The 23,316-nt window shown below is 36.2% G+C and overlaps 1 protein-coding gene across 4 annotated transcripts in view; it reads left to right on the forward strand.

The window, feature by feature from the left end:
- Positions 1-23,316, forward strand: part of LOC137621476 (nuclear factor of activated T-cells 5-like) — a 426,226-nt gene that overhangs the window by 326,160 nt on the left and 76,750 nt on the right. For all 4 annotated transcript variants that reach the window (XM_068351807.1, XM_068351808.1, XM_068351806.1 and 1 more), the window contains one exon: positions 14,203-14,393. In XM_068351807.1, coding sequence (XP_068207908.1) covers positions 14,203-14,393 — 191 coding nt within the window. The remainder of the gene's footprint in view (positions 1-14,202; positions 14,394-23,316) is intronic.

The raw sequence follows: 23,316 nt of genomic DNA on the forward strand, positions 1-23,316 counted from the left end.
GCTGTACAGGTCCTTCATCACAGTCACAAGGTGGGTTTTTGCCAGAACCATATAGAAGTCTGGGACCCTAACGTCCCCTGCCATGACCTCAAGCTGAATCTGGAGAGACAGGGAGGCAGCCAATCTCTCCTTGGTCTCTTGCTCCCGACAGAGAAGGTGGTCGTTCAACTTTGGGAGGTCCTCATTAAACTGACGTCCGGCTACGTCAGAGTCCAGCTTCCCAACCGTAAAGGTGTACTGGATATCTTTCCAGAACTTGTCGTCGGGGGGAAGGGCGAGGGAGAGTGGCCTAAACTCCTCCAGGGTAGGACAGGGTTTTCCTTCTTCCACCGCCTTCATGACTGCATGGAAGGCTTTTTCCACGAAGGGGAAGGATGCGGAAGAGGGAGCAAGAAAGGACGGGTGCTTCTTGCTTAGAGCCGGCATTTTGGAATTAGTGAAGCCACGGCTCTTCAGGCAGTCTGCCAGTAAAGCTTGGGCCTTTGAGTGATCAAACACGATCACTTCCTTAGGCTCAGTCTCCTCCTTGGAGGCCGGTTCGGTCTTAAGTCGGACGTAACAGTCCGGGTAAGCCTCAAAGTTTGGGAAGAATTCCACTTCTTCCAGGAGGATAGACCCAAGCTTGTCGTTTATAAATATCTTGCCAGTTGTGATTGGCATATGCTCGGCGTATCTCCAAGGGTTAGACTCCGAGCAGGAAGGAAGATCCTTAACCGAGATCTTCTTCGGTTGCCTCATTTCTAAGAAACGACTTGTGATCTGGGCGGAGTGCTTACTAAGCCTCTCGACCATTAAGGCCACCAATACCCGGATGGCATCTTCGGTGACAGGCAGCAAGGGCTGGGGTGCGGCGGAGGTAGAGGGGACTGGCTCCTCAGTCACTACAGGAGCTGCCGGAGGTGGAGGGGCGGCCTCGCCCTCTGAATCAGGGTATTCCACCTGATCCTCTTCATCCTCCGGATCCTCGCCCATGAGGGTCCTCTCAGTGTCGTCGGACACGTCCGACATCTTCTCCACCTTGTCTAGACTACACTTGCTAAGTGTAGTCTCGATGTCCGTATCAACGGTTACTTGGACTAGTGGGATCTGATCCTGGGGGATCACAGAGTCTGCTGACGCTTTCGGAAACAAGATGGCCCTCATCTTCTCGTTGGGGAGATACAGTCCGGCAGCGTTTTTCTGGAAACCGTGCACCCACCTGCGCAGTTTCTCTTGAGCATTGTCCCTGGCTTCTAAGGATGGGGGTTTGTCAAATCCCTCATCGAGGAGGCCTTTGCAGACTGCGCAGGAGACTGGACCCCAGTATTTGAGATTGCCCTTCTTCGCTGTACAAGGGGCGTGAGTCCGACACGCACCATATCCGTAAAAGTCCGGGCGGCGGATCGAGCAGAAGGGACTTTCGCATTTCACATACTCCTCCTTTCCAGAAGAAGGCGAAGCAGAAGGCTGAGACATCTTGAGGGATGCACACGAAATAAAGCGATAACTGGGAACAAAACAATCGTCATTAAGGCTACTAAGAGAGGAATGGTGAGGGCGGACGTGACGTCACGCAGCTGCGAGTATTGTAACAGTGACGAAGGGAGAGTATCTTTGGAACGGCACCCCAGTTACCTCCCACATTCACTCGCCACATCTTCCCCTCGAAGCGTAAACGCTAGGTGGGGTGCAGATGGCCATGTGACGTCTTAATGCATGTGTCCCCTGTTGATATACGATATTCTATAAGGTTAACCCTTAGAATACTCGCTCCAGAAGTTAGAATTCTGTGAAAACCTTTAGTTTAATTCTCTGGGAATATTTATTAGTTATATATATCCAAAGGAAGCTACTGAAGGAACCTTCCATCAGGACGACATGGCTTGAGCCCAAAAAAAAGTATTTCAAGGGTCTGTTTTGATTGTTATGAGTACTACTTAGCATAATTTTGACTCTAGGCTAGAATTATTTCATTTCTGATAATAGATCAATATTTATTTAATGAAAGTTCACCGATAGGAGAAATATTTTCTTAAAAAATAATATATTATCTTATGCATTAGAAAAATGAAATACTTTTGCTTGGTAAATTAGTTTTTTCTTTCATTTTTTCTACGAAAAAAGAAATGGGTTTAATATATTTTTCAAGTCATTATTTGTCGAGATCACATCACTTGTCCTTCGATGTCATACTTCCAACAGGAGACGAGCTGGGAAAACGAATTATTTCCTTTCGTTGTGTTACCAAGTAATCTTGTTCTGATCATCAAAATATTGAGTAATGATATCAAGTGATTCAGTGGTCTGTGTCAGTTGTTATAAGAATAGTAGGCTACCACTTACCGTGAATTTAAGAAAAGAAATCTAATGGCATCATATTTCTGGCGGAAGGAAAGTGGCAAATCAAGTGATTTTCAAATTGATGCGTTACTCAGTAAAATTAGTTACTGTTCCCATAATCAAAACATCGAGTAATGATATAAAGATTTCCTTATAACGTCTAAAGAAAAATGAAGATTTAACATCAAATAAAAAATCAAAATACCTAGAGAGAGAGAGAGAGAGAGAGAGAGAGAGAGAGAGAGAGAGAGAGAGAGAGAGAGAGAGAGAGAGAGAGAGAGAGAGAGAGTTACAAGGAGTTACAAGGATTTTGGATGTCTCAAAGAGTTTTTAGTCCATCCGCGGAGACTCCATTTGCTCTTTGGTAGAGCAATTTAATTTAAACATTTGGAGAGTTCTTATGATCTTGTCTAACCTATTTTTATAATGTGTTTACCATATTTCTGTTTACTACATCTGCTGGAAGTCTATTCCAAGTATTTGCTATGTGTGTGTTACAAGGAGTTACAAGGATTTAGGATGTCTCAAAGACTTTTTAGTCCATTTTCGGAGACTTCATTTGCTCTTTGGTGTAGCGATTTAGTTTAAGCAATTAGAGAGTTCTTATGATCTTGTCTAACTTATTCGTGAACTCGTTTACCATGTTACGGTTTACTACATCGGTTGGAAGTCTATTCCAAGTCTTTCCTATTTTGTATATGTAAAGAAATTGCCACATTGAGTGGTGCTGTATCTTTTCAATTCCAGTTTGTATCCATTACCTCGGACTGATTTGTGCTAAGCGTGAACAGATTGTTGTAATCTACATTTGTTATTCCTTTGAGAATTTTGAATGCCTCTATTAATTGTCTCCATAGTCGTCGACTTTGTAGATCAAATACGTTCAAACATTCCATCCTGCATTTATATCCGAATTGCTTTAGTATTAGAATTAGTTTGGTGGTCCTAGCTTGTACTGCTTCCAGTCTATCTATATCCTTCTGAATACTTGGAGCCCAGAATTGGACTCTGTAATCTAGATGGGATCTTACTAGTGATGTGTACAGCTGGAGTACAGTGTCTTTGTTTCTATATTTGAATTGTTTCTATATATAACCTATTAATTTTTGTGCTTTCTTTTCAGCTTTCATGCTCTGTTTGTTGAACTTTAAATTCTTGCTGATAATAATTTCGAGATCTTCTTCCTGGTCCACACTTTCTATTTCATTACCCACCATTGAGTAATCTATTTGTGGGTTACTATAAACTATGTGCATGGCTTTACATTTCCCACTGTTGGAAGGCATTTTCCATTTTCTGGACCATTCTCTTAACTTCATTAGATCCTCTCTTAAGGCTTTATGTCTTCTGAATTCGCAGCATTTATGCCTAGTTTAGTATCATCGGCAAATTTGGCTATTCTAGTTTTTAATCCTAAATCTGTCCATAATGTAGATCAGAAATAACAATGGGACAAGGGTGGATCCTTGAGGTACTTCGCTTGTAACAGCTACCCACTCTGAAGCTTCTCCATTGATTACAACTCTCTCTTTTCTGTTTGTTAGCCAATCTTTGATCCATTCAGCTGGCTCGTGAATGATGCCTAGCGTTCTAATTTTGACTATCAATTTTAAATGAGGAATTTTGTGAAAAGCCTTTTGAAAGTTTAGGTATATGATGTCTATTGCCCTGCTTTTGTCATAAATTATAAATATGTGGAAAAATTCCTAAAGATTTGTCACACATGATCTCTTTTGTCTAAAGCCATATTGGCTGTCATCAGAAGATTGTTTTTCTCTATATGTTCTACTATTGAATCTACCATAATTGATGAAAATTTTTTGCAAGGCACTAAAGTTAGACACACGGGTCTGTTGTTGCCAGGATTTTCTTTTGGTTCCTTCTTGTAGATTGGAGGAACATTGCCTAGTTTCAATCCTTGTGGTGCCTTTCGCTCATTGGCTGACCCTCAGAACATTTTGTAAAACTGTGGATTATCTCTTCTTCTAGTTCTATAATCTCTCTTGTATGAATATCATGTGGACCTGGTGCCTTAGACTTACTGAGTCCTTTTATTTTCTTTTGGACATCATCCATTGTAAAGGTGATTCTATTTAATGGCTATGGCCCTTCATAATTGATAGCTGGTTCAGGGGGGTCATTGATTCTTCTCTAGTGAATACAGTTGTGAAATATGCATTCATCAGTTCATCTTTTTCCAAATCATTTGTTATAATATTACCCTCCGAGTCTCTTGATGGGCTAACTTCGTTTTTGATTGGCTTCGTACTGTTTACATACGCAAATCTTATTCTGCATCTATACTATTGGTCTATCGAAAATGCTACAAAGGCATGGCGTGAAGTTTAAACTATTTGCAGATGACGCACAATTTTACTTCTCCATAAATAATATACGTGACACTACTGAAACTCTAAACCGAATCCTTGATGGTGTTAGAGAATGGATGACATTTAAACAACTAAAATTAAATGAGAACAAAACTGAATTCATGGTGTTGGGCAAGAGAAACAGCATGAGAAATTTAGGTGATATTCAAATGAACATAATTAATGACTCGGTGCCCATATCTAGTAAAGTTCGAGATCTAGGTGTTTTTCTTGACTGTAACCTGTCTCTAAATGCCCAAGTAAATAATATAATAAAAACTGCTGGTTGCCATCTAAGAAATATTGCGTTTATAAAAAAAAGTACCTGGACGAGAATTCTGTAAAGAAATTTGTGATAAACTGTGTTATTACCAGGATTGACTACTGCAACTCTATCTACTACAATTTACCAAAAGTGCAACTTAATAAATTACAAAACATAATAAGAGAGGAGCAAGACTGATAAAAGGTGTCCCACCTAGAGAAAGGATCACCCCTATACTAATCAATTTACACTGGCTGCCGATTAAAGCGAGAATTGAATTTAGAATATGTACAATAACCCACCAAGTTATCAAAACTGGGCGTCCAAAATACTTAAAAGAATTGCTACATATTGCGCAGCCAACAAATCGTGTCGACACGAGAATAGTTACAGATGGCTTCAAACAGATGTAACCTAGATATATGTCTAATTTAGGCTCCCAAGCCTTTAAATATGTGGCCCTGAGACTATATAATAAGCTCCCATGAAACATTCGAATGATTGAAGACATTAAGGCTTTCAAGAGGAAACTGAAGGCTTTCTTATTTCATGAGTCCTTTGACAGTGACGATTTAACAGTAAATGAACAATATGTGATATGAAATGTTAAACACTCTGAACGAACAAGGTAAAACGGCATTGAAGGTCCTGTAGAGAGTGGGGTTCCCCTGCTGTATGGGACCGGAAAAGCAGCCATCAAAGTAAAGAAAGTAAAGTAAAGTTCCTCATGAAAAAATAATGGTCAAAATTAGAGCACTAGGCATCATTCACGAGCCAGCTGAATGGATCGAAGATTGGTTAACAAACAGAAAAGAGAGAGTTGTAATCAATGGAGAAGCTTGATAGTGGGCAGCTGTCATAAGCAGAGTACCCCATGATCCGTCCTTGGCCCATAGTTATTTCTGATCTACATCAACTACATGGATTTGGGATTAACTAGTAAAATATCCAGATTTGCTGACGAAATTAAACTAGGCATAAATGCTGCGAACTTAGAAAACGTAAAAGCCTTAAGAGAGGATCATCTAAAGTTAGGAGAATGGTCTAGAAAATTGGAAATGCCTTTCCACTGTGGGAAATGTAAAGTCATGAAACATAGGTTATAATAACCCACAGTCAGACTACTCACTGCTGGGTAATGAAATGGAAAGTGTGGACCAGGAGGAAGGTCTCGGTATTATTATCAAGAGGATTTGAAGTTCACCAAACAGAGCATAAAAGCTGAAAAGAAAGCACAGAAACTAATAGGCAACATACAGAGACAATTCAAATATAAAAGCAAAGACACTGTACTACAGCTGTACACATCACCAGTAAGACCCAATCTAGAATACAGGCCAATTCTGGGCTCCAAGTATTCAAAAGGATATAGATAGACTGTACAAGCTAGGACCACCAAACTAATTCCAACACTAAAGCAGTTCGAATATAGATGGAGGATGGAATGTTTGAACGTATTTGATCTAGAAGTCGACGACTAAGGAGACAATTAATAGAGGCATTCAAAATTCTTAAAGGAATCACAAATGTAGATTACAACAATCTATTCACGCTTAGCACAAATCAGTCTGAGGTAATGGATACAAACTAGAATTGAAAAGATACAACACCACTCAATGTGGCAATTTCTTTACATACAAAATAGCAAATACTTGGAATATAATTCCAGTGGATGTTGTAAACGGTAACACAATAAATGAGTTCAAGAACAAGTTAGACAAGATCATAAGAACTCTCCAATTGCTTAAACAAAATCTCTGTATCAAAGAGCAAATGGAGTCTCTGTGGATGGACTAGAAAGTCTTTGAGACATCCAAAATCCTTGTAACTCTCTCTCTCTCTCTCTCTCTCTCTCTCTCTCTCTCTCTCTCTCTCTCTCTCTCTCTCTCTCTCTCTCTCTCTCTCTCTAGAAAGGATACTGCTGGCCAAACAGAAACTTTGGTTAAACAGCTAGAAAAACTGCTGAAACGGCTAGAAAAATTACCAATGATACTATAGTTATAGTTATTCTCCCAAGACTCAGTAACAGCCATAGGGATAAACGAAATGCTTAAGACCACATGCCAAAATAAAGGTGAAATTTATAAATCTTTGGGATACTTTCCATGGCAAGAGAAAATTATACAGAAGAGACGGAATATACTTTAGTGAAGAAGGCAAGAGAGTATACAGAAACAAAATTCATTTCAGCCGGTACAATTATTTAAACACAATAGACCAAGAACAAACTAGGCCCTCAGAAAATCCTCCAACAACAAATAGAGGAAATTTAGTAGAAAACTTGAATAATGCAGATAAAAGTAAAACAAAAAGCTAGCAAATCATGGAAACTAGCAAAGCCACAGAGGAAGAGAAAAAAGATAGAAAATTTCCTAAGAGTGGCACAATTCAATGCTTAGTCAGTTAGATACAATATAGAGGACTTCAGGGCAATGATAGCTAGTGATGAAATAGATGTCATATGCATTACCGAGACCTGGATTAAAAGAAAATAAAAAAATAAAAAAGTAAAGGATTTCATCGGAAAATACGAAATACCAGGTTTCACGTTTTTCAAGAAGGATTGTCTTACCAAATAAGGTGGAGGGATAATGCTCTATGGTAAAAATCCCTTAAACCCCATAGAAATTAAATTAAAATTTGAATCTGAAGTGACAGGACCAAATACCAACACTAGTAATATAGACACCACCACATCAAACAAATGAACAGGGATGGCTTTTGTGAAACGTACCGGTACGTCCTTTGTGGGTAAAAGGGTTAAAGTGTCCGATAAGGTTTGTTGTAAGTCTGGTTTCCTTTTGGACATACCTCGCAGTCAATCCCTTGATAAGTACCAAAATTACAGACGCTATTGCATTTATGAATCAATGTTTCCAATCTTTTTTCTTGACCAGGTGGACATGAGTCTTTTTATAGTTTATATATGACATATTTGTTTTTGACGTTGTTAATAGTTTATATATGACATATCTGTTTTGACGTTGTTACTCTTTTTAGATTGATTTATTGTTAATTTATTCTCTTCATTTATTTATTTCCTTATTTCCTTTCCTCACTGGGCTATTTTTCCCTGTTGGAGCCTCTGGGCTTATAGCACTTTGCTTTTCCAACTAGGGTTGTAGCTTGGACAGTAATAATAATAATAATAATAATAATAGACAACTTGGACAAAGGAGTTAGCAATAAGCTAGCTGTCCTAATGGGAGACTTTAATGCAGCAGTAAACTTGGACACTATGAATTCTACATCAAACCCAGAGGGACATAGACTACTAGAATTTGTCAACAATGAATTTCTCCATCATTGGGTCGATAAACCAACCAAGGGAAACAACGTACTAGATAAAAAAAAAAATTAGTATCCAGTGTTTCAGTAGGCGAAAATATTGGCAAAAGTGACCGCAGAATAGTTAGGTTTCAGGTGAATATTTCTCATCTAAAAGAAAGAAAAATTATAAAAAAGGCTAGACCACAGATGGAGTAAATGGATAAAACTAAAGGAATACACAAAGAATTTAGAATAAGACAAAAAGGCAACATAGAGACACAGTGGGACTCCTTTGTAAAAATAAATAAAGAAAAAATAGCTAGATGTACACCGTATAGAAAAAATTTTATCAAATGGAGCTCCACAACGTAAATAGTTCAACAGAGAAATAGCCAATGCAATAAGAAGCAGAGACAGGAAACATAAATCAGTGGCTCCACAGACTTCATTTCATGAAATTTCCGAGCACAAGAAGTTAAGCTGTAAAGCAGGTACACTAGTTAGAAAGGCCAAGATCAACAAAGAGAAAAGAGTGGCTTCAGCTAGTAAATAGAACCGAAAGAATTTTTTGCGTATGTAAACAGTACAAAGCCAAACAAAAACGTCATTAGCCCATTAAGAGACTCGGAGGGTAATATTATAACAAATGATTTGGAAAAAAGATGAACTGATGAATGCAAATTTCATAACTATATTCACTAGGGAAGAATCAATGACCCTCCCTGAACCAGCTATCAATTATGAAGGGCCACAACCATTAAACAGAACCACCTTTACAATGGATGATGTCCCAAAAAAAATAAAAGGTCATGGTAAGTCTAAGGCATCAGGTCCACATGATATTCATACAAGAGAGATTATAGAACTAGAAGAAGATATAATCCCACAGTTTTACAAAATGTTCCGAGAGTCACCCAATGAGCGAAATGCACCACAAGGATTGAAACTAGGCAATGTTCCTCCAATCTACAAGAAGGGACCAAAAGAAAATCCTGGCAACTACAGACCTGTGTGTCTAACTTTAGTGCCTTACAAAAATATTTTATCAATTATGGTAGATTCAATAGTAGAACATATAGAGAAAAACAATCTCCTGATAGACAGAATTTTTCCACATGTTTAGCATTTATGACAAAAGCAGGGCAATAGACATCATATACCTAGACTTTCAAAAGGCTTTTGACAAAGTTCCTCATTTAAAATTAATAGTAAAAATTAGAGCACTAGGCATCATTCACGAGCCAGCTGAATGGATCAAAGATTGGCTAACAAACAGAAAAGAGAGAGTTGTAATCAATGGAGAAGCTTCAGAGTGGGCAGCTGTTACAAGCGAAGTACCTCAAGGATCCATCCTTGGCCCATTGTTATTTCTCATCTACATTATGGACAGATTTAGGATTAAAAACTAGAATAGGCATAAATGCTGCGAACTCACTAGACATAGAAGCCCTAAGAGAGGATCTAATGAAGCTAAGAGAATGGTCCAGAAAATGGAAAATGCCTTCCAACTGTGAGAAATGTAAAGTCATGCACATAGTTTATAGTAACCCACAAATAGATTACTCAATGGTGGGTAATGAAATAGAAAGTGTGGACATGAAGGAAGATCTCGAAATCATTATCAGAAAGAATATGGAGTTCACCAAACAGAGCATGAAAGCTGAAAAGAAAGCACAAAAATTAATAGATTATATAAAGAGACAATTCAAATACAGAAACAAAGACACTGTACTCCAGCTGTACACATCACTAGTAAGATCCCATCTAGAATGCAGAGTCCAATTCTGGGCTCCAAGTATTCAGAAGGATATAGATAAACTGGAAGTAGTACAAGCTAGGACCACCAAACTAATTCTAACACTAAAGCAATTCGGATATAAATGCAGGATGGAACGTTTGAACGTATTTGATCTACAAAGTCGACGACTATGGATTCAATTATTAGAGGCATTCAAAATTCTTAAAGGAATAACAAATGTAGATTACAACAATCTGTTCACGCTTAGCACAAATCAGTCCGAGGTAATGGATACAAACTGGAATTGAAAAGATACAGCACCACTCAATGTGGCAATTTCTTTACATATACAAAATAGGAAAGACTTGGAATAGACTTCCAACCGATGTAGTAAACCGTAACATGGTAAACGAGTTCACGAATAAGTTAGACAAGATCGTAAGAGCTCTCTAATTGCTTAAACTAAATCGCTGTACCAAAGAGCAGATGAAGTCTCCGAAGATGGACTAAAAAGTCTTTGAGACTTCCAAAATCCTTGTAAATCCTTGTAACTCTCTCTCTCTCTCTCTCTCTCTCTCTCTCTCTCTCTCTCTCTCTCTCTCTCTCTCTCTCTCTCTCTCTTCTCTAGGTAATTTGATTTCTTATTTGCTGTTAAATCTTCATTTTTCTTTAGACGTTATAAGGAAATCTTTATATTATTACTCGATGTTTTGATTATGGGAATAGTAACTAATTTTACTGAGTAACGCATCAATAGGAAATCACTTGATTTGCCACTTCCCTTCCGCCAGAAATATGATGCCATTAGATTTCTTTTCTTGAATTCACGGTAAGTGGTAGCCTACTATTCTTATAACAACTGACGCAGACCACTTAATCACTTGCTATCGTTACCCGATATTTTGATGATGAGAATAAGATTACTTGGTAACACAACGAAAGGAAATAATTCGTTTTCCCAGCACGTCTCCTGTCAGAAGTATGACATCGAAGGACAAGTGATGTGATCTCGATAAATAATGACTTGAAAAATATATTAAACTCATTTCTTTTTTCTTACAAGAAATGAAAGAAAATACTTATTTACCGAGCAAAAGTATTTCATTTTTGTAATGTATAAGATATATTATTTTTAAGAAAATATTTGTCCTATTGGTGTAATTTCATTAAATAAATATTGATCTATTATCAGAAATGAAATAATTTTAGCCTAGAGTCTAAATTATGCTAAGTAGTACTCATAACAATCAAAACAGACCCTTGAAATACTTTGTATCATTACTTGATATTTCGATAATGGAAATACTAATACTAAACGTTAGCCTATTGCTAGGAAATCACTCTATTGCCCCCTCTCTTTCCGCAGGTAATATGATGTCACCAGAAATATAATATGACCTCGACAGATATTCGAACTTTTCTTAACGTATTTTTTTTGCTGAAAATAGATACTATATATTATCAATAAAAGAGAATACTAACTTACCAAGATAAGTCAGTTCATTTTTATACAAGAAAATAGATTATTTCCAAGGAAATATTTGTCTTATTAGTGTACTAATTCCGACATACTTTATGTCAAAAAGTGGTCATAAAGTCGAACAGTCATAGGTCACATAGCTTGTAAGTCGACGTCTACCTGTGTGTGTGTGTATATATATATATATATATATATATATATATATATATATATGTATATATATATATATATATATATATATATATATATTTATATATATATATTAATATATATATAGAGCCTATATATATATATATATATATATATATACACACATATATATATATATTATATATATATATATATATATATATATATATATATATATATATATATATATATATATATATACATATGTATATATATATATACATATGTATATATATATATATATATATATATATATATATATATACAGTATATATATATATATATATATATATATATATATATATATATATATATATATATATATATATATATATATATATATATATATAACAGATTTTGACATGAGCAAAATCTATTTTTGGGTGAGATAGCCATGTCGTCCTGATGGAAGTGTACCAGAGAATTATCATTCTCAATTGTGGCCAGAAGAGTTTTAACCATGAAGGTTTTAATCTCTTCCAACTGACGTAGGTAATGTTTGAAGAACATTCTTGAAGTTTTCCATCCTGTGTAAGCCTGTAAGCCTGCAAAGGACATAGATTGGAAAAAAATTAAAGAAGAAACAACTTTTCTGGGGTCATGACACGCAGGAATACTTTCCTGGTCAGCCCTTCTGATGAAATAGGTGAGTCTGGACATTAGCTGTTTCAAAGAAAGATTTGATTCTGTCGACTCCCTTTTAAAATTTTGATCGCCTTTAAAGGCCTGGCTTGGACAGGTAGGCTTTAAGGCACTCCACGAGGCACAGAGAAGGGTCCTCCTGTAGTGGAACAATCTTCCAGGGCCCCTAGCGTTTCTTGAGAAGTTCGTTTTTCGCCAAGAATGCAGGATCTGGATAAAGGTTTACCTCCCCCGAATTCAAGAATTCAACGTGGCCATCATCCCTTGAAAGGGCCACAATCTCACTGACTCTAGCACCAGAAGCCATAGCAAGCAAAAAGATAGACTTTTGAGTAAGATCCCTCAGGGAGGCAGAGGCATTATCTATCACAGAGGCAAAGTGCAGGACTTTATCCAACAACCATGTTATACCTTTAGCAGGAGCAGTAGTTACAAGCGATGGTATGCATTGTGGATTTTGTTGCTGGAGGAGCAATTATTTCTCTATTACTAGCTTTTAGAGCCAAGTATGATTTTATATGTAAGAATCTCCATAGATATATTTTCAGTCTCTTTCTAGGTGCTAGGATGGTAAGAAGTACTAAGGAAATATCTTTTGGTCCAGTTAGGTCATTGATAGATTACTTACAGAGAGCAGCTCTCTTTTGGGAAATTTAAAGAATCTTTGTGACAGACTTGAAGATAATTTTCACCCTCTCTCAAACAACACTGTGCTCTTGTCCATAAAGTTTAATCATAGAAGCTCCTTGTAACTTGAAAAGTAGTCTTCTCCCTCAAAGCTGAAATTTGTGACATCCTAGAGGAAGGGCTACTCTTAATTTCATGAAAAATCTTTCCCTTCAAAGGGTAATGAGTACAGCTTAAACGAGGTGTAACTAAGTTTTTTCTTCCTCATAATTGAAGGAAGTCCAAGTGGTATGTGACTCATATTCATTTGACCTCCTGGTCTCAGGAGATATTTTTAAATCAGTAAGTGGTCTTTATTTCCATGTTTATATATATATATATATATATATATATATATATATATATATATATATATATATATGTCGGTAGTTCATTTTATTAGGTGATGGAGTTGGGGGTTGGGTTAAGGTACTTTTGAGTGGTTATATCAGCTCCTCAAATTTCTTTAGAGGTTCTTTTGACTAACCCTGATTTGCTTCTGTTTGATGGTAATCCTAATGGTTGAATAATACTTGTAAGATGAAGAGAGTCATTGAATTTCCAAGTCTTCTTACCTTTTTAATAGAGGTAAAGTTACTAGGCCTCTTCCAGCCTCAGATTTCCCCGGAAAAAGTCATCCAATGGTTGAATCCAGGATAAGAGTTTTACAGAGTGTTTTTGGTATTTATCTCTCATCTCAGAGTGGACATCTGTATTCGTATTATTTGCCACTATCCACCTTCCAGATGTGGGATCAGCACAATGAATAATGGGCAATACTCATTGAAATAAACAAAATTTAAAAAATAGAATTTATTATTTCCCTACTTGCCCAACATCCTTGGATCCTGTATCTAGGGATAGATGAGAATGCCAGCTTCCGAATGGTGGTTATTAATGTAGGAGTAGTTATCGGGGTCAACGATAGGAATACTTTTCATACAAACCCATTACCATTCCTCTAATTTTGAGTTTATCAACCTAGCTGTGCTTGCGTAATTTATAGTACAATGAATGTTGAGTAAGTACTGTATTGAAAAAGAAATTTTAAAAGGTCCCAAAATAGGATTTATCAAATAAGTGAAATAATCCTAAGCTATTTATTTTCCATTTCTTTATTAGAATATATTGTTTACTTGAAAAAAATAGATATATAGTTGTTATTCAGTTAAATCATACTATACTTGTACTTATTTGCAACATAGAATAATTATGCTCTTTTTTATAATTATCTGTAGTTTCATGATACTTTTCCATGCAACAGCTCAGCCACCAGGTGTACCCGAGATCTGCCGTAAATCCCTGTCATCTTGCCCAGTTTCAGGGGGTGAAGAAATATTTATTTTTGGTAAGAATTTTTCAAAGGATACTCGGGTCATCTTTCAAGAAACTGGAGCCAAATCTCAACCTGTGTGGGAACAAACTGCTATACCAGAGAAAGAAACTCTTCAGCCCGTAAGTTTACTATTTGTTGAGCTGTTGGTTTCTATTAGATGTGATCAAGCTTTCACATTTCTTAGGAGTAATCACTGTTCTGTCATTAGTATTCAACTCTTCAGATATTTGTTTTGCATGATGTATCTCTCGTTTTACCTCTTTTTTTTATGATTTAAGAATCTTTTGCATTTTTTGTGTGCTCTAATTCTATTTTCCGTTTTACCAAGATTAAAATTTAATATTCAAAATTAGAATCACCTTTAAATTATCTTACCTTTTATTTTCCTTCAAGTTGGAACCATATAAAGCATTTAGTTCATCAATCTGTAGATCTCATTTAAGCTTAAAAATTTCATGTCACCTCTTATATGGTCCCTCTTCTCTCAATATTTAATCAATTGCTCTAGTATGTAGCCATTCATTTCTTCAACCCCACTATTATATACTATCTTTTATCTTTTCAAATAGAACCATTTTCTTTATAATCTGATATATTTTCTTCATGCTTTCTATGTACCAAAAGCCCACTTATTAAATTACTTTAATATCAAAAACGGATTTTGAGCGAAGCGAAAAATCTATTTTTGGGTGAGATAGCCATGTCGTCCTGATGAAGTCAAATATATCATAGGAAGCTACTGAAGGAACCTTCCATCAGGACGACATGGCCTAAGCCCAAAAATATTAAATGTAATGTGAGTTTTCCCTGTTGAGGGGACCAAAGTTGTGTTCAACCCTTGAGTTTGTTATTATTAGAATAACTGGTCTGTTTTGATATCAAAACTTGCTTGCAAAAATATTTAAATAAATGCACAATGAATATGAGTGCAGTTCATAAGTTATAAAACTGTCAAATAATGGGAAATTAAGGTGGGTCATATGTGTTACATTCAACTATCGTACACGATGTCGATTATGCAAAATCTACTCAAAAGGTTTACGAAAAATTAACAAAACATTAACAGCAAATGAAAATGATAGCAAGGAAACAGAAAATATAAGTATATTTAAGATTTAACATGAATATTTACAGCATTACACAAGATCCACCTTATTACTCACGGCACACCAAAACTAAATGATGGTAAACATAAGTTCTTACAAAGAAGTAGGTCGAGTTGACTTCAAAAGCTTCTATGCATAGAGGGACAGATGTCATTGCTTAGTTTAAAAAGAAAACGTTGACGTAAAGGAACATAGTTTCTAATGTCGAACAGATGAAACTTCTTTATCTTTTTCAAGATATATTGTTGCAAGTGCAGTAACAACTTCCAGAGTCACTGAGGGTGTAGCTAAAAAATTTCTCTTAATACGGGCTGTGTTCAGTCAGGTCTCTCTTCTCTCTTGCTTTCCCTGTCCTTTTATATATGCGGGACCAATACTCCTGAATGTTCATGAGGCACTAGTCACTCCCAGGACTAGCATACGCAACATTAGGCCACACGACGAACCCATTTTCGAATCTTCTCTTACTTTATAGCTCTCGCCCGTCAGATGGCTGGTGCCAAAGCAGAATCTTGTACTCTCATAGAACACATTGATATTTTCAATTTACAATTACATTAATATATATAAAGAAAAAAGGAATTGTTTTATTTTACTTTAATATATATGAAATGAAAATAATCGTTTCCTTTTTAAATCAACACATGAAAAATTAAACAATTTTCACAAGTTTTGAATAACAATATACATAAACTTAACGTACATAAAAAAAATTCCCTTGCCTAGCAAAAAGTTGGGAGTCATTAACCAACAAATTTTCAAATATACAAACAGAATGATTTTATCATACAAGATTACAAATATATCGTTTCATTTCAATGAAAACAAGATACAATTTTGCATTACAAACTCCAAGTGAAAAATAAAAATTTACAGAGCTGACAAATAATGACATGAATATTAATAAAAATCATTATAAAGAAAACTAAAAGGTTTCTTCTTATCAGATACAAAATTCACATATAGCATTTAATCTATCGCCCTTTTTTTGACTTTGGTTTAACATCATTTGCAAGGACATGACAAAATAATACATCAAATGCAGAAATGTACATTAGAGAGGTTTTCAGATAAGACTGATTGGACTTCACATTAGCTTGACACACAGGACAAGCATAATAAACTGAATCACATCCTGCCAAATATCATGCAAATAAAAATATCTTATAATATAGCTCAAATCCTTTTCACTACAAAATGAGCAGTCATAGGTTGTTTATGAGTGAGACTGAGAACATTAACAATAATATAATCAAACTTCTCAACTACAATCAACTTTGAATCATTCTTAGGATTACAATATTCATTGAATAACAGGATATCAGTTGTTTCTGACACATGTCTGGAATAAGACAAATCATTACTGAACTCATCAAACAAAAATGTCTCAGACAAGTTGACATCATCATTGGAAGAGACATCATTACAGACAGAAGAACCTTAAAAAACAGGTTATTAGAAATCTTAACAGAGAGAATCATCACAAACTAACATGTCTTCACGAGACAAGTTAGTAGAATAGTCAGTAGACCTGTTGACAGCAGAAACATTATCAGGAACTAACACATCATTACCAGACATGTTAGTAGAACAGTCAAAAGTTGAACAAGTATCATGAACTAATGTATCTTCACGAGATAAGTCAGTAGAACAATTATTAGTGGAATCAGCAATTCAAACCAACGAGTCTTCACGAAGCAAGTCGGTAAAAGAAGCAACAGTGGAGTCATTATCACCAAACGACACATCATTTTTAGACGCGCAGGTAGAGCTCTGAATTTTCTCATGAGTCATCAATCGAAGAAAACAGAGGAGACAAATCAGGACTGAGAACCTCCAACTCTTGATCAAGAACTGCCTCATTAACCATCTTTGGTCGAACATCAACATTCTCATCTACCAACTCATTACTAAGCAAAAATTGAACGTCATTAATAGACAACTGGATCCCATACTAACAACAACAGACCTAGATAACCAGTCATGATGAAGATCCATACGATGCAAGGGAATGCTAAAATGGCCACCAACCCCACATATGGGAGAATAGTTCCCAATAAACGAAGGCTCAGTCACAGAGACAACTTCCCTCAAAATGAGTGACTGGGCACAACCAGTATTACCCGTGATACCAACGGGGCTTGGTGAACCACCATCAACGGCAACAAATCCCTTAGCAGTATAAGGCTGAAAAACCTTATCAACAGGTCTGGAACAAACACTGGAATTAATAGGCTTCCTGTAAAAAACGCGGTCATTTTTGGTGTTAACATCTACTGGTAGCACATTATGACGAGACTTTGGTAGAGTTACAAGAGCCACCGTTTTAGCTTCATTCCTTTTCAACTTGAAACATTCAGACACCGTGTGACCTGGTTTCTTACAATAATTACGTACTACAGACCTGCTAGTAATAGAATTGCTATTAAAACTGCTGCTTTGAGACTTGGCATGTGAATCAGAATTAGACTTTGGATCTATATCATCTGCATTAGTATGCTTATCTGTGTCCCTATAGTCTTTTAACCTACTAAATCTTTTATCATAATACCTAGACTCCTTGTGATCCAGTACATAATCATAAACACATACAGCTGTTTCATGAAAGAGTAGATAACTTTCTCTCATTCGAATAAACTTTAATGTTCTCACTAACACAATTCTTAAACTGTTCAATTAAAATAAATTCTCTTAATCTGTCAAAATCATCCTTACACTCTGCTGCTTTACACCATTTATCAAACCAATCTGATTGCTCTCAACTAAATTCTACCTATATCCGCTTATCTTGTTTTTTTTCTAACTTCTAAACTTCATCCTATAAGCTTTGGGAGTTAATTCATAGGCCTGTAAAATAGTATTTTTCAAGAATGCATAATCATCAACTCTATCGTCAGGAATAGAAGCATTAACTTTTTGGGCCCTACCACACAAAACTATTGATAACATATAAGCCCAATTTTCTGCTGGCCACTTACATTTCTTAGCTTTTATTTCAAAACAAACAAAATTTTCATCTAAATCCTCTTCATTAAAAGGAGGCACAACACTATCCTGGCTAGAAATATCTGACCCAGATTTATCAGAATCACTAGATTTAGCCTGCTTAATCTTTTCAAGTTCTAACTCCTTTTTTTTTTTCTTTTATCTTTTGGAGCTTTATTTTGGCTTGTGATTGTTCACGTTTAAACTTGGTTTCTCTTCTCTCACACTCAGCTTCTAACTCTTTTTCTCGTGCCTGAGCTTCTAACTTTTTCTCATACCTGAGCTTCTAATTCTTTATCTCTTAAACGAGCTTCTATTTTGAGTCTTTCAAGTTCTACAGCTGGTAAATCAGAACACACTGATTCACTATCTATTGTATCTAACACATCCTGAGGTAACATATCATCTTCAACTAAATATTTAACTAACACATGTTTAATATCCTCTTTCTTCATTGAATTTTTAACAAGATCTTTGCCTAAACTCACTAAGCTAGATTTGTTAAGATCACTTAACTTCTCAATTTGTGTATCCTCACAAAATTTGTAAAAAAACTCAGAAGCGTTAAACTCTGACATGTTTGCTGGCTATTTTATACAATTAACAAAAGTTTACTTTACGAACAATCTTTAAATTACAAAGAGGATAACATTGGTCGTTCATAGTGTATTGAAGCCAACTCTTCTTGTTGGCACAGGCCTTTCCCTTGGTCGGCCCGTAGGTAACCTACAAATTGTAAGGTAGGTGAAGATAACAATTCAGATCCTGGACATAAAGTCCCCAAATCTTTTATGTTCAACATTGTACACGACGTAGAGTATGCAAAATCTACTCAAAAAGTTTACAAAACAATAAATAGCAAAACATTAACAGTAAATAAAAATGACAGCCAACAAACAGAAAATATAATTATATTTAAGATTTAACATAGATATTTACAGCATTACATAAGATCCACCTTATACTCATGGCACACCAAAACTAAGTAATGATAAACAGAAGTTCTTACAAAGAAGTAGGTGGAGTTGACTTCAAAAGCTTCTATGCAGCAAGGGACAGATGTCGTTGCTTAGTTTCAGATATAAAAGGTTGACATAAAGGAACACAGCTTCTAATGACAAAAAGATGAAACTTCTTTATATTTTTCAAAATATTATATTGTTGCAAATGCAGTACCAAATTCCACAGTCACAGAGGGTGTATCTGAAAAATGTTTCCTAACATGAGTGATGTTCGGTCAGGTCTCTCTTCTCTTTTGCTTCCCCTGTCCTTTTCTATACGTGGGGACAATACTACCGAATGTTCGTGATGCACTAGAAGCGCCCAGAACTAGTATGTGCAAGATGACGCCAAACGACGGACCCATTCTTGAATCATCTCGAATCAGCTCTTGCTCGTCAGACGGTTGGCGCCGAAGCTGAATCTTGAACTCTTGTAAAGGAACACACAATATTTTCAATTTACAATTACATCAACATATATAAAAGAAATTAATTATTTTATTTTACATTAATATATATGAAATAAAAGGAATTTTTTATTTTTACATCAACATAGCCTACATGAAAAAATAAGCCCTTTTCACAAGTTTTGTATAACAATATACAGTGGAACCTCTACATCCGAACGTATCTACATCCGAATTTTCCAACATCCGAAGTAAAATTCGAGCAAAATTTTGACTCTACACCCGAATTTTATTTCGACACACGAAGTAAGCAATTTTCGTCGTACCGGTTGTATCCGAATTTTTCGACACGCGAAGTACAATTCGAACACGTTCCTACTCTACGCCCGAATTTTTTTTTTCGACACACGAAGTAAACAATACTCGTACGCGTAGTCGGTACTCATAGCGCCTGATGTGTTTTTTATTTCCGCCGATAGAAGGCAGCACTTCGACCCTCTGTTCTCGTCGGCTTCTTGCGGTTGTGCCCTGTGCGTTCTGCTATTATTGTATTGTTTTAATCGTGATTTTTTACGTTCATCCTTTTACGGTAATTTACGTAAATCATGGGTCCTAAAAGGCTTAATTTCGCAAGTGGTAGTGGTAGTGGTGAGAAAAGGAATAAGGAAATGCTTTCTTTAGAAGTAAAGCAAGGGATTATTGAAAAGCATGAGCGTGGTGTCCGTGTGAGTGAACTTGCAATAGGTTCGCCGCAAATAAAAGAGGTGTTAGAAAAATATCAAGACGTGGTCGACTTCATCGACAAATACCATCCAAAGAAAATGCAGGTTTGTCGTGTAGTTGCGCAGTTTGATGATGGTTCCCTAACTTATTTTCGAAACATTCTGAAAAACTGTACCAAGCAACTTCCTATCGATAGCTTCTTTAAAAAAAACTACAAAGCGAACTCGTGATGAAGAGGATGGAAGTGGTACAAAGAAAACGGCAAAGAATGAAGAGAAAAAAATTCAATCAATTTTAAGTGGAGAGAGTGAAGTGATTAAAATTAATCATCAAAAGGAAAAAAAGAAAATGTAAAAAAAAATATAAAATATGAAAATAAAAAGAATAAATAAGCTAAGTTAGGTTAAAGTTCACTTAGTGTAAGTTAGAATAAGTTATGGTAGTGTACCTTTATCGTACTCAACCTCTCCTCTCTGCGTAGCAAGACCAACACCACCTGCGCTGGAGTTTATAAGGTAAAGTGACGCTAAAAACCTGTTTCTTATTTATCATTTTTTGATAATTCTTTTTTACATGTCTATTATCTAATTTAGTGTGCATTATTCTCATGGGAAATTATGTGTAGTAGTTTATTAAGAAGTTATCATAGGTTTTTGGGCTCAACCACGGATTAATCCTATTTCAATGTATTCTTATGGGAAAATTCGTTTCGACATCCGAACATTTTTTACATCCGAAGTCGGTTGTGGAACGGATTAAATTCGTATGTAGAGGTACCACTGTACCTAAATTTAACATACATGTAACAATGTATTCCACACAAAATAAATTGACATTAGTTTCTGTCTTGATTCCATTTATTATTGTAGAATAGTTCTTTTATATGATTTCCTAAAGTTTATAAAGAATAAATCATAAACCATTGAATATCTGTCACTCAAATTTCTAGTTTAAATTTATCTCAGAAGTTATAGGGTAATCTTGAATATCACTATTATTTTTATTATTTATTTAGATTTTCACCTTTCATCAATGATTACTTGATAGCTAATAAAATTTTCCACCAAGTACTCTTCAATCAATAGAATATTGTGGTGTCTACATCTTTTTCTTTATTATCACAATACCCTTGTTGGGATGTGAGCTAATTACTTTTTTTATGACAATGAAATTTGCCTATAATATGGGACCCAAAAGTGTAAAATACCCTTCCATTTTCTAAGTTGCACCCCTTCCCTATCCCATTGGTTTCATCACACTGAAAAGCTTGTTTATTAAAGTTATTTTTGTTTTAAATATCACCTTTCAGTAAAGAAATTGTCTCTGGCTAGAATCAACATATGGGACCCTGTGACTGAACAAAACTATTTTAGAGTAATGATAGTCTGAGTATTAACAGTTGACTTATACATGGCCTGAACACTATATTTATTCCTACACGGATACAAACTTCTGAGTTATTTATATGGGTCACTCCTAATCTTGTTTTCTCTACGACCAGACAATGAAAGAAAAATGGGTTTGATTGCATCACACTATGGTTGCTAAGCAACCACAGAACATGACGGCACAGGGCGCTGTTGCATTATGCTCTTCACTACATGCTTGGTCGTGAAGTTAAGAGGATGTATCCTCCATTTCTCTCTACGATCTAGACTTTTCCATTCACCTCGCATACCCCTATAGCATTTATTGGTTGTGCTATGTGTGTTTTTTATCATTCACTGCCACTTGTATTACCATTCATTATCTGTGAGTTACAAGCGAGTGCTTCATGGCTAGTGAGCCTCTTAGCATGCGTTCATGCCCCAGCCATGACGGTCGTCCTTGTAGCTGGATCCGCATCCCGTTTGCCCCTCTTGATGAGGCAAGAGATGTTCAATAGAATCACCACATGAGTAGTGTAGGGAGTGGCCGTCCTTCCAGTGGGAGAAGTATCATTCTCGTCACAGGAAACTAAGTGAGGTCGCAAGAGACAAATGTTAATTTCTGTAAAAACGAAGGTTATCCCCTGGTACTCTGTGTCAAAAACCCAAGAAGGATGACGGCCATCATAATTTTGTTAGTGTTGATTATGTACAGCCACAATGTGCCTTGAGCAAGGTCCCAGCTCAGTACTCTTGGTGCCTGATTATCCTTTATTAGATAAATCTCCTTCCCCTCCCATGAGTGTTCATAGTGGAGAACTTTATATGAATGATTATTTAGAGAAGATTTTTCCGCTTTTAGGAGTATTTCAGATTTGAGCATTGAAGGCCTTTTCATGTTCCCGTTTGAGGAACCCTAGAGTTGAGACTGCCTTTTCCCCTAGTTCTGAGACAACATTGTTGGAAGACCCTTATTGCCAGTCTCCAGCTTGTTCCCATGATCCAGGCTTGCCTTATACACCCAGGGCTCCTCCTTATTAATCTCCTCTACAGAATTTTCAGGATTCTTCACCCCTTTATTATTAAAGTGGTTGGACCACTTCGGCTGTGTCCACACCCCCAAGACTTACTAAAGCCAAGCTGTTCTATTCTATTGTCTTCTCATTCTAGGCCTACTAGAGCTGGGAAGTCAAGTGTGACAAATTCAATATTAATTCCCTAAGTATCGCCCTTTCAATATTTAGCCGGGCCTAATGTTCAGCACGATAAATCTTGATATGCCATAGTTTCTAGATATGATGACGTCATTCTGCATGCCTCTAATCCTGTGCGAGATAAAACTCCTCCTTGTGATGGTCAGGCCAGCAAATCCAAGCGAGCTGTCATGTCCACTCGCAATGACGTGACTCCACGCATCGCCATTTTGACGCATGAGGATACTCTTCTTCAAAGC

Source organism: Palaemon carinicauda, chromosome 28 (genome assembly GCF_036898095.1).
Source record: "Palaemon carinicauda isolate YSFRI2023 chromosome 28, ASM3689809v2, whole genome shotgun sequence".
Lineage (NCBI taxonomy): Eukaryota > Metazoa > Arthropoda > Malacostraca > Decapoda > Palaemonidae > Palaemon > Palaemon carinicauda.